This window comes from Phasianus colchicus, chromosome 12, assembly GCF_987193195.1.
Source record: "Phasianus colchicus chromosome 12, bPhaCol1.hap1.1, whole genome shotgun sequence".
NCBI classification, from domain to species: domain Eukaryota; kingdom Metazoa; phylum Chordata; class Aves; order Galliformes; family Phasianidae; genus Phasianus; species Phasianus colchicus.
The window spans coordinates 9,596,988-9,612,473 of NC_143447.1; the positions used below are offsets into that span (position 1 = coordinate 9,596,988).

A 15,486-nucleotide genomic window follows, 5' to 3' on the forward strand; every position below is an offset into this window, starting at 1 on the left:
CAACACTGTAAATAACATTTCATGAGATACCATCCTGCATCAACACTACAAAGATTGTAATGGCTATCCTCCATATTTGTGTGTAGACCGTTTCCTTTATATTCCCAGCTGGCCTAGTAACACTTCAGAATTAATATGTGTACTGACAGCTGGATTCTCTGCTTCGTAGAGTTGTAGCCTTGGTCAACTTGAATAAATGTAGTGTATGAAGATTAAATGTTTCTAAGAATTGCATTAAACAGTTGCAGGAAGCAGAAATAAAGAACAGAGTTCAAGAAAATGATGGTGATGTGATTAAAAGATGAGACTAATTCGGAAGTATGAATAAGGTAGTTGTGTCTGATACTGGTTTGAAACACCAACAGAAGTTTGAATTGAGGGTCTCAATTTATGCTATGACTAATTCTTACTCAGCTGCCTCTTCTATGAAGTTTACTTCTATGATTTCCAATGGAGTATTTTGAGAAATAGATCAAAGTCATTTTTTTGCTCAGTGCTGCCAAGTTAAGAAAGCCCAGTTACTCAAGGCTGCTTTCAGCAAGACCGAGTCATGTCCTGTGGTGTGAAGATGTTAATCATCCTTGTCTCTTGCTGTCAGGCCAAGTAAACACTTCTCATAAAGTGTTTTCATTCTCTTTATGGACTCATTCAAAGCTTTAGCATCAGCATGTAAGAGAAATAAGTAAAATAAATCCTAGCACTTTTAGTCAGAAGGCCCATCAAGTAGAAGAGACTTAATTGTAAGCGGCTGTGATCTCACTTGGAACAAAGGTATTTAAGATTTATGCACAATAGTTCTTGTGATAGAATATTTTTAACTCAGGAGAAGCTTGGAAGAGGCCTAGAGTTTTGATGAATGTGAAATCTCTTCTGAGAAGCCTTTCTAAAATTAATAAATAAATAATGAATGCAGACATTTTTGGAGAATAAGGACTGGATTCATTGGGAAATGCTTCCGGCATGACTGCAACCTCATTGAAGTTACACGGCTTATACAATCAGAAGTCAAAATAATTGCAGTCTGAAAACTGAACTCTTGTTCATTTTCCATGTACACACACCCTTCCATATCTATTTGTTATGCAGGGACTTGTTTGCAGACTCCTTTCACTATATAATTTTCTTGGAATCAAAAGTACAAGCAGAAATGGGCAGAACTTTAGTGAACAATCCTATTGTGTCTTGTATTTAGAGCTGATCACAATTCTGTGCATTAGGATTTGGTCATTATCTTATGTTCTAGGAGTGTTTGTTAAAATCTATTTCTTTGATTTCCAAAGGAGATGACAGCTGTTTTCAATTTTTAAGCCTGCTTAAAAATTCAAGGAAAGTCAGGCATTAATATATATATATAATTTTGTTTTAACAAGATAATTCTGTGTTCTTACTACTTGTAAGCTATGTTTTGGCAGAACCAGATCTTGAGGCTGATTTTAATCTATTTCGTGGTATACTACTTAGAGATTGTTAATGCAGACAAACTAAAATGAATTGTCAGTTTTGAACAGGATGGATTATTCTATGGATACCAAATGAAAAGAGCTTTATGTACTAGCATAAGAAAGTTACCAAAGAGAGTTCCAGCCCTTTCCTGTGGCTTTAAATAGATTTATTCATTGCAGTGTTACTTTGGCTTTAGTAACTTAGAAAAATAACTCGTGCAGAACTTGCTTACTTGTTTTATAAGACGTTATGTCAGTCTGTAGCATTAGAGAATACCACAGCTATTGGAAAAAGTGCTCTGGAAGGTATTACTTTCATATTTCTAAATCATAGTAATAACAGGAAAAAAAAAAAAAAAAAAAGATTAGCTCAATTTAGAAGCACATATATCCCTAGATATTCTTTATTATATATGCAAATACTAAGAATAAACCAATAAAGAACAAATTCTTCGTGTTATTTATAAAAGCCTCAGAATTAGATGTTTGGTAAAGCAAGAAGTAAATATAAGGAAGGTGAAACCATTATAGATTCTTTCTTAGCATGAGTTGTTTGAGGTTTAAGGGAGTCGAAGATCTAGCTAGTTTCCCACACAATGGAATTATTGATTCCTCGTACCACAATCATTTGTTTAATCAAAAGGGCTCATTTCTAAAAATGGAACGTTTTAGTAATGTTTTGTTGGGTCTCCTTCTGTCAAAGCTTTATATCTACTTGGTGACGAGAAGAATTTGTTCATGAATTATAGTTCGGCAGCAATGCCACACTTTAATTGGTCATGAAGAGAGCATGAGAAAGGTTAAATAATGTAAAAATGCTTGTTTACATTCAAACTGGTTTTTGTCAAGACTGACTTCTGTGGGATATATCTTTAAATCAAATATTATTTCCATATGCCAGAGAAAATGGATTTCAGTTCTTTCAAGCCAAAGAATTCCCGGAACTCTGTATAATGCAACCAGAATGATTGGACTTGCTGTTCACTACAAAGATCTATAGTTAAATACTGCAAATTCTTCAGTGCCTGAGTAGGCATTCAGTGAATTAACAAAGTTCTGTTTTATACAATAAAAATAAGGCTTTTTTTTTCCCCCTAAACATTTTACAATAGACTTTTGTGAAAAGAGGATGCAAAATGCTCTCCATGGTTGAGCATGGGAGTTCACATCCTTGCAGGGACCCTGTGGCTCATGTGATAACATTGGTTAGAATGTTGCTTTAATAAAAAGGGATCATGTCAGATCTAGCAACAGCATAGAAAGAAAATCAGTTAAATCAGTGAAGACAAAATTACTATGTACAAAATTACTACTTTCAGTACTGTGAAACTAGTAGGATAGGGCAAGGCTTAGGGCTTAATTTTTTTTATGGCCTGATGATCCTATTGCAGTCAGTAGGGCATGAGGCAAATGCTGTCCTTACAGCAGGGCTGAATAGTCTCTGGTACATCTGTCCCTAATCTGCTACATGTTATTCAGGGTAGAAGGAGACAGAGATGTCTGTATGGATGCAGACTGTGATTGCATGGCTGAAGAACCATCTAGCTCAGTGCAGCACCTTGAAGATTGGCCCAAATCATTGGTTAGGTGAAGAGTATTAGCAGTAGGCAAATGCAGTAATACTTCCCTCTCCTTTCCCCACACCATCCATGTGTTTGCTGTAGTGACTGTCTGTCTTTTGTAGGCTCTGCAGGAAGAATGATGCACTCTTTTTATCAAGGCATTTTGCTTGGGCCTTTTCTCTTAACCTCTCATATATACTGCTTTCCTGTTATCCTAAACAAGTTAATCATCAAATACTACTAACAGAGCTAAGACTACTGTGAGTACCTGTGCAATCAGATGCTTCATCTGTTTCTGTTTAATGGAAAAGCCGTGGGGATATCTCATGCTCAATCTGTGAAATTCTCTATTTGGTGAAGATTTTTGGCTTCCTTCTCATATCTCTGCCTCTTTAAATGGCAAAAAGAAGGTCTGTGCACAAGCGTGCTGTAACACTGCTGTGCATAGCTGCTGAGCAGATGGAGTGGCTGCTATTGCATCATTACATCACATGTAACGATCAAACCGCTGTGTGCTCAGTGCAGTGTTCTTAAAGCAGTCTTCCACATGCTTCCCCTAGCTGCAGGATATGTCCTCAGAACCTAAGTTCTTTAAAAGTGTTTAAAGGGTGCTGAAGGAAAGAAAAGCTTTGGGAAGAGCTCATAGTACCTTCAAGTACAGTCAGAAAGCGTTTCTGTACCATCTTGAGATAGATGCAAGATGATGACTTTGAAGGTGGTTTGTTGGTTTTTTGAAGTATTTTATTTGTTGTGTCTGTCTGGACCAAATGCAGAAAAAAACTCACTAGTAAAAGTACTGTTTATGACTGCTGCTTCTTCAGGAGCCACTTGCATTTGGTCTTTGTTGGTGTTTGTATGCTGTACCAAAACCATTCCTTCTGTGAAGACTACTTACGTGTGTAGCTGTATTGGGGCAGTGGGCTTTTAGGGTTGTTGTAGCCCCGAACTCATAACATTAAGCCTACAGGAGTGGCTGCACACACAGGGTGGTGGCTTTGGTGCATAAATATTTTAATTGCTGATCAAAATGTGTAATTCACTGTGGCAGTATGTAAAACCAGAATGCTGTTAGAAGAGAACTGTCTACCTGCATGAGTTAGGGCCAAGTGGAAGCACTGGGCTTTGAGATACTTGAAACAAAAGCAAAAAATATATTATTGCAGGATTACATTGCTGTTGCCTTTTGGAACTGACGTTAGATAGCTTATATCAAGCACTGCTCTTGCCTGATAAGAGGATGTAAACCTTGTAAAAATGTAAGCTGCATTTTTTCAGTAACTTTCCCCAAAGCTCTTCTCATTCTATCCACATCAGAACTGATAAAACAGCTTTAAAAAACAGCCAGTGTAAGCCAAAATGGAAAGAGTTAACAACATGCTGAGAGACTAATAGGAGAAAAACATCCATAAGTTCAGGTCTTCAAACTATGATAGGCTTACACTTGTTAATTCAAGAAGTGCAGCTGGTTGTGAAGATGGGGACAATGTGTTCTTGTCGCACACAGAAGCGGCTGTAATGAAGTATTACAGGAACAGGTCGTGGATGTGTCATCTCAAAAAACTCTGAATCTACTCTCTGGGCATCTACAGTTTCTTGCTGCTTGTTAGCTTCAGCTTAGCTACTTTTTTTTCCTACTCCTGAGTTGGAATTACAGCTGGCCAGGAGAAGGAAGAGGTGTATGAAAACTTTGCCCTTTCTGGATGTGCAGAAACTGGGAGCACTGTCTCAAATTTTTTTTCTCTTTGCCCATGGACTGACTGCAGTAAAGGTGATAGAGAGCTTGAACTTGAAAGGACCGAGGAAGACAGAGTACATTCTGTGGAACTTAAACCATTTTCCCCTGTTTTAATTTCTTTGAAGTAATGTTCATGCTTTCCAAGTATTTCTTGTTATTCACAAGGAGTTGAGGTTTGGGGTTATCTGCCACTCTGAGCTTTCTTTGTACTTTAATTCCAGCCACTTGGCCTGTTTTTAAAGGAGAAAGATGGGATTGGAACCTTGCAGGACTCCTGAGATCTAGGGCCTTGTTGTTCAGCCAGATAAGCTCTGTGTTCTGTAAGGGCACTGCTCTCCTACTCATTGGGATCCCTCCAGGTGTGGTAGGACACACCGGTCCATTAGGGCTGCTGGACTCCCACCTTCTCCCTTCAGCAGCTTGAACGGACTGGCTGTCTTTCAGTGCCAGTGGCAGGAAAGCACTCCTGCCTTTCTCAGGCAAATTTTTGTTATTTGATTATGATAGTCATACTCTGTCATACTGCTGTTGTATCACATAGAATCCTTTCCAGTGGTCACTTGCATAAATTATAGGAAGTTTTAAGCATTGTTATTTTTAACAGCTAGAGACAATTTCCACCAAAAGTCAAAGCAAACAAACAACCAAACTCCCTTCCACACCCCCCCCTCAAAAAAAAAAAAAAACCCAACCAAAAGCAAGTTAAACTTTTGCTAAGTGGAAAATGTAGCCAAACCTCTTGTGCATGCAGTGCCAGCAGTGGAAGCAGACATTTTAAGAGTGCTTATGGAACAGAACAGTTCCAGCACTGAAGGTACTGTAGGTATTTCCGTAGTGGAATATAAATACGCAGTACTCAAGTTTAGCTTGTAAAGAAGGTACAAAGCAATCAACTGAAAATGTGACCTATCGCTTCCAGTTGTTCTGAATCCTTTTAACTGTTCCTTCAAGTGCTGCTGCTTATTTTGCTAATGGTACCGATTGCTCTGCGAAGAGAGCTGCCCTGACTGCATGCACTCTGAAGTGGGCAGGGTTCAGAGTGTTCCCTCTGTGCCTAACTTCTTCCTCAGCCCTGCTCTGCTTGAAGGCCTGACAGATTTGCAAAAGTAGGTTCTGTGCATGGGATTGATAGCTTGTGCAAGAAGATGGATTTTCAGAAAGTGTGTTCTGCTGCTACATACATTCTTGCATATATCTGTCCGGGATGTGGAGAATTTTGTGACCGATCTGTTTCTCTTAAAATGCTGTGATACCTTTTAGTTTTTTTCTCTTCTCTCCTTTTCCTCTCTTCCTTTCTCTAATTCTCCTCTCCTTCTCTCCCTCTTTTTTTCTGTTTCATTATTTTGGCAAATAGAAGTAGATGTTTTGAAGTGGTCTATGGAGAAATAATAGTATTGCAAACCATAAAGGTATGAATGAAGCTAACTTAAAGCTAATTAGAATTTCAGGTTGGAAATTCTGCTTTAAAACAATTCAGACTGAGTTGAAATACATTGTTCTAAGCTTCTGTATTAGCTGCACCTTGTAAGGCCTGAAGCCAGTTTTGTGGAATGTGGTGATCATGCTGCATGTGAAGCATTTGGTGGAATACTACAGCCTCATGCTATGCAGCACTGCAATAGCTGTGGTTGTCTGCAGGAGCTGCTAGCAAAAGCAAAACAGTTATGTGTGGTCAAACAACTGTAATTGCTCCTTGGCTGTGGGCTCTGTGGGACTCCATTGTGCGACTCAGAATATTTCCCAAATGCTGTGATCTTTAAAATTATTTTGGGCCTTCAAGTTATGTGAGGTAAGTATACTTACTCTGTGTCCTTTCTGATAAACTGTGAAATGCAGACAAAGCAGAAGTTTTCGTAGACTGCAAAGGTCAGAATTCTGAATCATCTGTGATTATGTTGAGGCTTTACGGTGAAACATTAATGCTTCCATTACATCTCTGTTTGCTGCTGGTGTGTGCACACCAATATATACATTGCTTTCATTGTGAAGTGCAGGATGCGAATGCAAGGCCCTGGGTCAGTGTCAGTAATGCTGTTTGATGAGGCAAAAAGTAAATGTTGCATCTTGTGGAGTTGATGTGTTTTAAGAAGAAGAAGAAAAAAAAAAGGAGGGCACGCTTATAAGAAATAGGATTTTATTGATGTAAAATAGTTTATGTAGAAAAAATGCAAAACTTTCCAAGTGCCAGTGCAAAAATAACCATGTGCTAATAAAGGTGGGGAATCAAGGAAGCAGCTGGAAGGGCTGAACGTTTGGGGCATTCTTGTTTCTGATGTGATTTCTCTTTATGTACCTTCAGGAGAAAAAAAAAATAAATTCAATAAAGGACAAGTAATAAAAAAGAGCATTGGGATTTACAAAGTGCTTCTGAGGGGAAAAAAGGAAAACAAAGAGAGAACTTTTTTTTTTTAGAGCTGTCTGTCATTGTTGACACAAAGATCCAAATCTTGATTTAGAAGGAGGAACAGAAGTGGACAGAGGATGCACTTTCACATCATGGTGACAAAAATTAAGAAGGAATGGCAAGTTACCAATATTTCTAAACTGTTTTGCTGTGATGTCCATTGTAGTGTTTCTAGAATGTCCTACAGATCTGCCAGTATGCTGGAAAGTATAATGGTAGTGAATGAGTAGAGAACAAAATAAATTGTGTTGCTGTGCCGGTTTCCTTTATTTATCATTATTTAGATTAAATCCATAGTTTATATTCTTTTTGTTAAGCTGTAAGTGCTGGTTCTGAATGACAACTGATAGCTTTGCTAGGCTCTCTGGTTCCTCTTCTATGGAAACTCTGCATTAGCATAATATAGGCTAAAAGGCCTTCTGGTAGAAAAAGCTGTACAGCAGAAAGGTTGGAGGTCAGCTGCCCAAATCTGCTGTTCCATTGTCTGCCATGGAAAATGTACCTCTCAGTACCATGTCTGACTGCAATGGAGGATATTGTCAGAGCCAGTGGTTGCTGCCAGCCAATTCCTGACAAGGAGACTCTGTGCCCACAAGGCAGCACAGCACCCAGCCCGTCAAAACTCTGATAAAATTGCTTTTTTCTTAAAAGTTTTTCTGACTCAATCTTGTTTACTTAGAAATGCTTTGTGGCAGGTTACGCTTTGTGGCATTTCTCATCACTTTGTGGTATCTTCAGATGTTTTCTTTTTTTCAGTGGAGACCAGGAATAAAAATTCAGACAGTGTGATGTGAGAGGATTCTTCCCAGACACAGAATGTGCCAAATTGCTGTAGACGTGGGCAGGAGCCACAATGCCTGTAAAGGAGCTGAGCATTCTGCCAGTGCCCCCTCCATCCTGTATTCCCAGAACAATTTGAATGTTGTGTCACAGCCGTGTGCCATTTTCAGATCTGCACAGACTGCGTTTTTCTTTTTCTGAAAATGAAGGAGTGCACGGCTTTGTATCGGGGTGGCTGTGGGGGTGATGTGCCCTCTCCTCCCTCAGCTAAACTCAGTGCCTTCCACAGCTTCTCCCAAAGTAAGGCAAAATATTCAAAATAGTGTTATGAGTGTACGTTCTGTGCCTAAGTTACACAGCAGCTTTCCTGAAAATGGTATGCTTAGAAGATTCATGTTTAAAAACTCCTTGAAGTGTAATAAATCTAAGAATAAAAACCTAATAAAGCGTTCTGCCTCAGTCTTCTTTTCTTGTTTCCCATTCCTGTTGTGTGCTGCCTGGAGATGAGATGATAAAACCTTTGAAACAGAGATGATTTTTTATGAAATGTGTCTGAATAAGATCTATCCTAATATGCCGAGCTCCCGGAGAGGTAATATTGCTGTGGGTACATTGTCCATTAACTTCAGACACATATGTCTGAGCTTGCTTTATTAGCAGGAGAGGTAAAGCAATCTTTCCTGGAATGGGGTTCATCTTGTTCCACAGTTGGAAGGCTGCTTGGCAACTCAGCCCCCACGTCCCTTTGTAAGAGGCACTGGATGAATTTGTTAAGCCATATAGTGCTAGTTGTCTCTCTTGGCTTTATAGAGAATCTTAGGATGTGTCCTTACAGTGTGTATAGCAATACGTCCATTGAGTCAGCGCTCAGATAAGAAAATGTGGTTTTAATTTTCAGTGGATCATAATGGTAGATAAATTGAATGGCAGAATGTTGTGAGGAAACTATGAAGAACACTGATTGTGTTCAGTCCTTTGAGTACAAGTTAGTGAGAGACACAGGCAGCTGTAATCAGCTTTTGCTAAGGTTGCACTGTGTATAGTGCTAAGAAGTCAGAGGGATGGATGCAGTGTACACCCAGTGTAGTGCAGAAAGAAAATCTTTGAAGCAAAGAGGAAGCTTTAAGGCTGCTCTGCTTCATTTGCAGCTATTCTTTGTTCATTTAATCTGATATCCTTAGGCCACTGTGGTGTATCCACGCTGCTTCCATGGCAAATCCATGGGAAGTGGGTGAGGTGAGTGCCCATAGTTTGCAACTCAGAACTGGAGTTACTGCTGGGAGATGCGTTATTGGAATACCTTTAGCAGACATTGTTTTGTGTGGTGCTTTCAGTCTAGACAAAAGTTGGGTTTGACAGTTTGTTTGGTAATAAATATTCAGTATTTAATTCCTGAACTACTGGTTTCTGCAGTGGCATTTATTGCCTTCAGATTGCAGTGCTGTGATGAGGATGTGATAGATCTGTTGAGTCACTTACCATTTGTCATCCATTTGTTCAGTTGCTTTTATTCCTCTAGTTTAAATTACCATTGAACAATTGTAGCAATGGTGCTTGAATTGCTCCGTGTGAATTTGCTCCTCAAGTCATCTTCTCTGTGATTCAGCTTTGGTCATTATAGCATACTTAGGAGTTCTGAACACTTTTCTGGGAAAGCCATCTTTAGCAGCCAATGGCTGTTGCACAGCAATGAGCTGTGCTGCTGGCACCACTGGGTAGTGCTCTCTGTGCTGCACTGCTTGCTGAGATCTGTGCATTTTGTTCTGAATGTTAAAAGTCAGCTTGGCTGACCTAGTAAGAAGTTGATTTTCACTGGTCCTTAGTTTGCTTTGATCAGTGTCTAGATATTCCAAAATATACCAGGACTCCACTGTATACGTGTATTTATTTTTACAACTCTGTATTAAAGTAGAGGTTGCCTAAAATCAAGGGTTCTACTTAAGGTGTATGTTGCTTTATATCCTTGTGCCACTGGAATGCACAACAGACACTTAAAGAGATTGGGACATAGATCCAGCTTTTTTAGCTAGTAATTTAAGAATCATCTAGCAATTCATAACCTTTCCATGCAGGGTTTTTTTTTTTTTTTTTTTTTTTTTTTTTTTTTTTTTAACTATTAAATAAAATACTGCTTCAAATTGTTAACCATATCTAATTAAATACTATTTGTTCAGCCTAAAATTAATTTCACTTACAATCATAGAACAGTTTGGGTTGGAATGAACCTTGAAGAGGTTAATCCTTAATCCAGCCCCTCTATCATGGTGGTACTGGGGGCTATATCATGAATATACTTCTATCTACTATTTTATGTATAATTCATTTTCCTCTTACTCTTAAAATTAACTTTTTTCCTTTTCATTTTTCCCCCTCCTTTAAAGGGAAGCTTCTGTATCCAATATGCTACAATGTGTATGGAATGTAGGTGCAGAATGCGAGCAGAATGCATCTGGCAGCTGTCACTGACAGGAGCCTGAGGCTGTTCTGCAGGACAAGGTTAACCATGAAGTTTGGTGCAGAGTCTGGATGCTACAGTGAAACAATGTTCGCTTCAGTGCCAATACTGAATTGCAACCATGATTTGAATGGAGGAACTCCATAGCTGCTTGGCTGTTGCATGATTTGAGCAGTGATAGCAGAGATGAAGAGAAAAGGGCATTATAGCATTTGGTGTTTCTGTCCTTCTTGAATATATCCATGCTGGGCAGATAGCTGCAGCAGTTACCAGTACCCAGTGTCTCAGAGGAATATAATGGAATATCAGTTATCATGGGAGGCTATGAAAGCTTTTAAGGGTTTTTTTTTCTGTCTTTAAGTAGATGAGGGAAAGAGGTGAACTTCTTTCTAATAGAGCTCATGCAGATATGGTCTGTTTTAGCATCATTTTAATGTCATAATTGGAGGAAGTTTGGTTATCTGTCTAGTGGAGTATCACCCTCAGCACTCAGTCCATCTTTCAGCATTAGTTATTCAAGTGAAAGCAGTGTGCCAATCTGCAGTGTGCCAATCTGCAGTGTGCTTCATCTTGGGAGAGCTGCCTAAAGAGATGAGATTTCAGTTATGACAATTTTTGCAAAGTGAAACATCAGTGGGAGCATTATTTCAGTGTGACACCCTCTGAATACATTGTCTGCCTCAGAATAATCAAGTGATATTCTTTATTATACACAGAGCGTGTAATTTGGATGCAAAAATATCTCGTGGTAAAGCAATGTTTTATCTTCTAGCAATTTATTTCAGCTGTGTGACTGAGCTGGAATTGTGCAAAGAATAAATGTGATGTTGTACCTGCAGTCTGCATGCAGTACATTGATAGTTTCGTTCCACTTCCCACATAGGTTGGGCTGATGTACATCACTGCTATATGCCACGCTTCTTGCAGGTCAGGTATGATGCATGCTTACTGTAGGACATGCTTTAAGAATGACAATTTCCTGAAATGCCAGCAAATAATTCAGCTGCTGCTTGTTGGCATCTATCTGACCTACCTGGAAAAAAAGGACCAAATGGATAAAAGGAATAATTGTGCTGGTGCAGATTATTACTGAGTGTACTTTTTCAGTTTTTATAAGCAGCATTCTCAAACCTTCATACTGCTTTGCTGTTCATCATTCTGCCCTTGCAGACCCTTGCTTTTCATCATGGAGAAGGAACAGAGGAATCAAGAATGGGGCTGTGCTGCAGCTGGTGACAATGGATGGACCAAGAATTTGGGTGTGTTGTACTGGGATGGGACACACAGAGGGAGATGAAAAATCAAAGCCCTGAAGTGGGAGTACTAGAGGATGAGGGGGTGTGGAGGCATTCAGATGGAGTGAAGTTCTGTTTATGTTCTCAGACAAAAATGCTTTAGTTTGCTGCTATGACAGATTCTAACCAGTTTTATAATATCTATGTCATGACAAACAAAGCTTGCTTAGGAAATAATGACTTAGGAGAAGTTCTGTGTAAGGTTGTATTTCTTTTTCTTTTTCCCCTCACAGGTTTAATAGAAACAAAATTTAAATACGTGTTTCATATGTACTGCAGTTCCATCCCTATAGGGTTAATGTTTTTTCAATAGCCAAGTTAAATTTTAAGCATTGTAATCAATTAATTAAGGGGTTAGATTCCTGATTTTGTTTTATAAGATAGAGAAAGCTGAAAAACGCACTGTGCCATGGATGAGCACAATGGGTTTGAGATGGTGCAACCTGTTGCTAAATCGTAAGTTAGGATATTTGCAATGTGAGCTACCAGAGATGTCTGTTATCCTGTATTACAGAGCAAATGAGACTTGTAAGACTGCGTGGTGCCAATTCATCCTAGAGAGAGATGAGCATGTTGGTGAGCCCTACTCCTTTGTACATGAGGTAATTTTCTTGTCTCATGTGTCATTATGGAATGAGATGGAACGATGATCTTCCTTGCAGGGAACCAGGCACTCTGAGGGCTGTGAATTTCCTGAGATCAATTTGAAACAGCAGCAATAGTGAGAGAAAGCACAGCTGTTTGTCTTCAAGTTTAAATTTTAAGCATTCTTAAAGAGCATTTCTACAACTCTTCCTCAGAGTTCTTCTAAGTTTCATGGTCTTCATGACGTCTTCACATTCAGTCCAACTGTGATGTTCCTCACAACAGAGTACTGAATAATTCATTTTCTTATTTTTACTATGAATTAATTAGGAGCAGAACGTATTGTATCAAAGATATCCCACAGCTCACAGGGGGGGTTGGCAAGGAGACTTTGGGAAAATGTTCATCCACACTTGAACTTCGGAAGCAGCAGGTAGTGCTGTTGGTGCATGTGAGTGTTGGTGAATGACGTGTGTTCTTAGTGAACGATCACTGGCACTGCAGAACGGCTGTGTGTGTTCTGGTCGGGTGTCAGGCGGACTTTCTTCTCAGAAAGAGCGGTGTGGGGCATTGGCAAAGGCTGCCCAGGGGGTGGTGGGGTCACTGTTTCCCTGGAGGTGTCCAAGAAAAGGGTGAATGTGGCACTGAGGGACGTGGGGATGGGTGGATGTTTGGATTAGACGATCTCAGAGGTCTTTTCTAATCTCAGTGAGTACGTAAAGGGGAGCTTTGTTTTACCGCGCAGTATCCCTTACCGGTCTGCCGCCACTCCCCCCCGCCCATCCCGCGACCCACGGCTCCGGGGGCCATAAATCCCTCCCGCCGTCCGGAGCCTCCGGGCCGCAGCACGATGGAGGCGGGCGGCCGGGCTCTGCGCTGCGTGCTGGCCGCCGTGGGACTGCTGTCAGCGCTCAGCGCGGCGGGGACGCTGTTCCTGCTGGCGCAGTGGCGGGAGCTGAGCGCGGCGCTGCGGGAGTTGGAGGCGGCGCGGATCCCCGCGGCCAACGGCTCCGTGCGGGACCCGCTGGGCTCAGCCGGGCCCGGCCATCCGCCCCCCGCCCGCAGCAGGAGGAGCCGCCGCGGGCACGTGCGTGCCGAGAGCGAGGAGATGCTGATGATGCTCACCTACTCCATGGTGCCGGTAGGGCGGCGCGCCGCTTGCGGCACCGCGCGCTCACTGTGGTTCGGTCTGATGCTGCTTAGAGCAGCCCCGTGTAATGTCTTTGTTGATGAGGGGATCGAGTGCGCCCTCGGTAAGACGGTGGGTGACGCCGAGTTGTGTCGATCTGCCTGAGAGAATGAAGGTGCTACAGAGGGACCTGGATCGCCGGGCTGAAGCTAACTGCGTGCACTTCAACAACACCGAGTGCCGGGTCCTGCATTTGGTCACAGTGACCCCGTGCTCCACTACAGGCTTGGGGCTGAAAGCTGCACGGAGGAAAAGGATGTGGGGGTGTTAGCAGGCTGTGGTGGAACGCGGGCCAGCAGTGTGCCCAGGTGGCCAAAAAGGCCAGCGGCATCCTGGCTTGTGTCAGAGATAGCGCAGCCAGCAGGAGCTGCGGGTCTCTGTGCGCTGGCACTGGTGAGGCCGCACCTCGAGTGCTGTGTTCAGTTTGGGCCCTTCTGCAAGAAAGACATTGAGGCCCTGGAGTGCATCCAGGGAAGGGTAACAAAGCTGTGAAGGCTCTGGAGCCAGGTCTTATGGGGAGCGGCTGAGGGAACTGGGATGGGTCAGTCTGGAGAAGAGGAGGCGCAGGGGAAACCTCACTGCTCTCTGCAACTGCCTGAAAGGAGGTTGTGGTGAGGTGGGGTCAGCCTCTGCTCCCAGGTAGCAGCAATGGGACTAGAGGGAATGGCTCAAGTTGTGCCAGGGAAGGTTCCAGCTGGATATTAGGAACAATTTCTCCTCAGAAAGAGTGTCTGTGCACAGGCTGCTCAGGGAGTGGTGGAGTCACTGTCCCTGGTGGTGTTCAAGGAAAGGGTGGATATAGCACTGAGTGACATGGTGGGGATGAGTTGATGGCTGGACTGGGTGATCTTTGTGGTCATTCCAACCTTAATGGTTCTATGATTCTCTGAGTCTGAGTGACTCACAAATAAAATCAGTGGAGAAAATGTTCGGATCCTCACAGGGATTGGAATGCTGTTAAAACTGTTTGCTGTTGGTGGAGTTGGATAGTTGTGACACTGGCAGCTACATGTGCCACCCCTCTGTGTTTAAATTACATGTATGGAACAAACAAATTTTATTGTGCTCTCCAAATTCAACTGAGAGACACAAAGTGTGTTTTAACAGCATGTGACAAGACTGTCTACTTGTGCCCCTCCTCTGTTCAAATTAAGATGTGCTCTGTCAAAATATATTGATGGAATGGCTGTTAGCTCCTCATGGCTGAGCTGGAGGCTGTGCTGCAGGCTGCACACTGTAAATGTGCTCTCTGAATGCTGGGCTTGTAACTGTCGTGTGGATTGTACTGAGTGGCAAATATAATGCTGAGATAATTGCAGGGCTTCAGAGTGAGCTGTAATCATTTCAATGATCTCAACAAAACCACTGAGATTAAAATGCAGTTTGAATTAGAGAATGCTTGGACAAGGTGTATTTTACAAATTACAGCATAGAAGCCTGGTTTTTGAGAGATGAGGGGAAGGAGAGCAAGCAAATCCTGACTGCAACAGCCATTGAGCTAAGTTAGGTTGATTCTGAAGCTTCTCAGAATGACTGGGGCTCAGAAAGGCACTGGGGCCAGGTGCCCACCGAGTCAGGGTTGGTGCTGTAGGGGGATGAAGTGTTTGGAATTATAACACAAAGATAAAAATAATAGAAAGGCCTATGATAGAAGGGGAAAGAACTGCTTTATAATGGCCAAGAAGCTGATTTGTGGAATTGTAGCACGGGCATTTCCATAATAAGTATTTTCTTAATGTTTTCAGTAGGTGTACCAAACAGGTTTGTGTCAGAGAATCACTGCACGAGGAAGTTGGTGTCTCAGTGTAAGAACAGGTCTAAATATTTTATTCTTACAAGCACAGCAATGGTATCTTTGGTTTTGTAAATCAGACCGTTTTCTTTGAGCTGTGTGGCTTACCTTGTTTTGAACTTAATTTCTTTACGACATTAGGTCCGAGTGATGGTGGATTTATGTAACAGCACTAAAGGGATATGCCTAACAGGTATGTTAATTGCCATGAACGTTACATTTTTTTTTACCCTCAGCAATACAGAAT

The 15,486-nt window shown here is 41.6% G+C and overlaps 1 protein-coding gene and 1 long non-coding RNA gene across 5 annotated transcripts in view; one reads left to right on the plus strand and one right to left on the minus strand.

Annotated features, from left to right (window-relative positions):
* GLDN (gliomedin) overlaps positions 1 to 15,486 on the plus strand; it is an 87,930-nt gene that overhangs the window by 59,434 nt on the left and 13,010 nt on the right. The window contains exons 2-3 of one of the 4 annotated variants that reach the window (XM_090148905.1): positions 12,188 to 12,275; positions 15,381 to 15,432. In XM_090148905.1, the coding sequence (XP_090005031.1) occupies positions 15,390 to 15,432 (43 nt within the window). In that variant the 5' untranslated portion in view covers positions 12,188 to 12,275; positions 15,381 to 15,389. Of the gene's footprint in view, positions 1 to 11,858; positions 12,276 to 12,311; positions 13,400 to 15,380; positions 15,433 to 15,486 lie in introns of those variants that run through there. The other 3 variants (XM_090148903.1, XM_031616587.2, XM_090148904.1) reach the window with 3 other exon arrangements.
* On the minus strand, positions 10,222 to 13,092 carry LOC149916267 (uncharacterized). Its single transcript, XR_016470390.1, has 3 exons — positions 13,014 to 13,092; positions 11,212 to 11,411; positions 10,222 to 10,961 (listed from the first exon to the last, which is right to left on the minus strand). It is a non-coding gene; the product is annotated as an uncharacterized LOC149916267 (long non-coding RNA).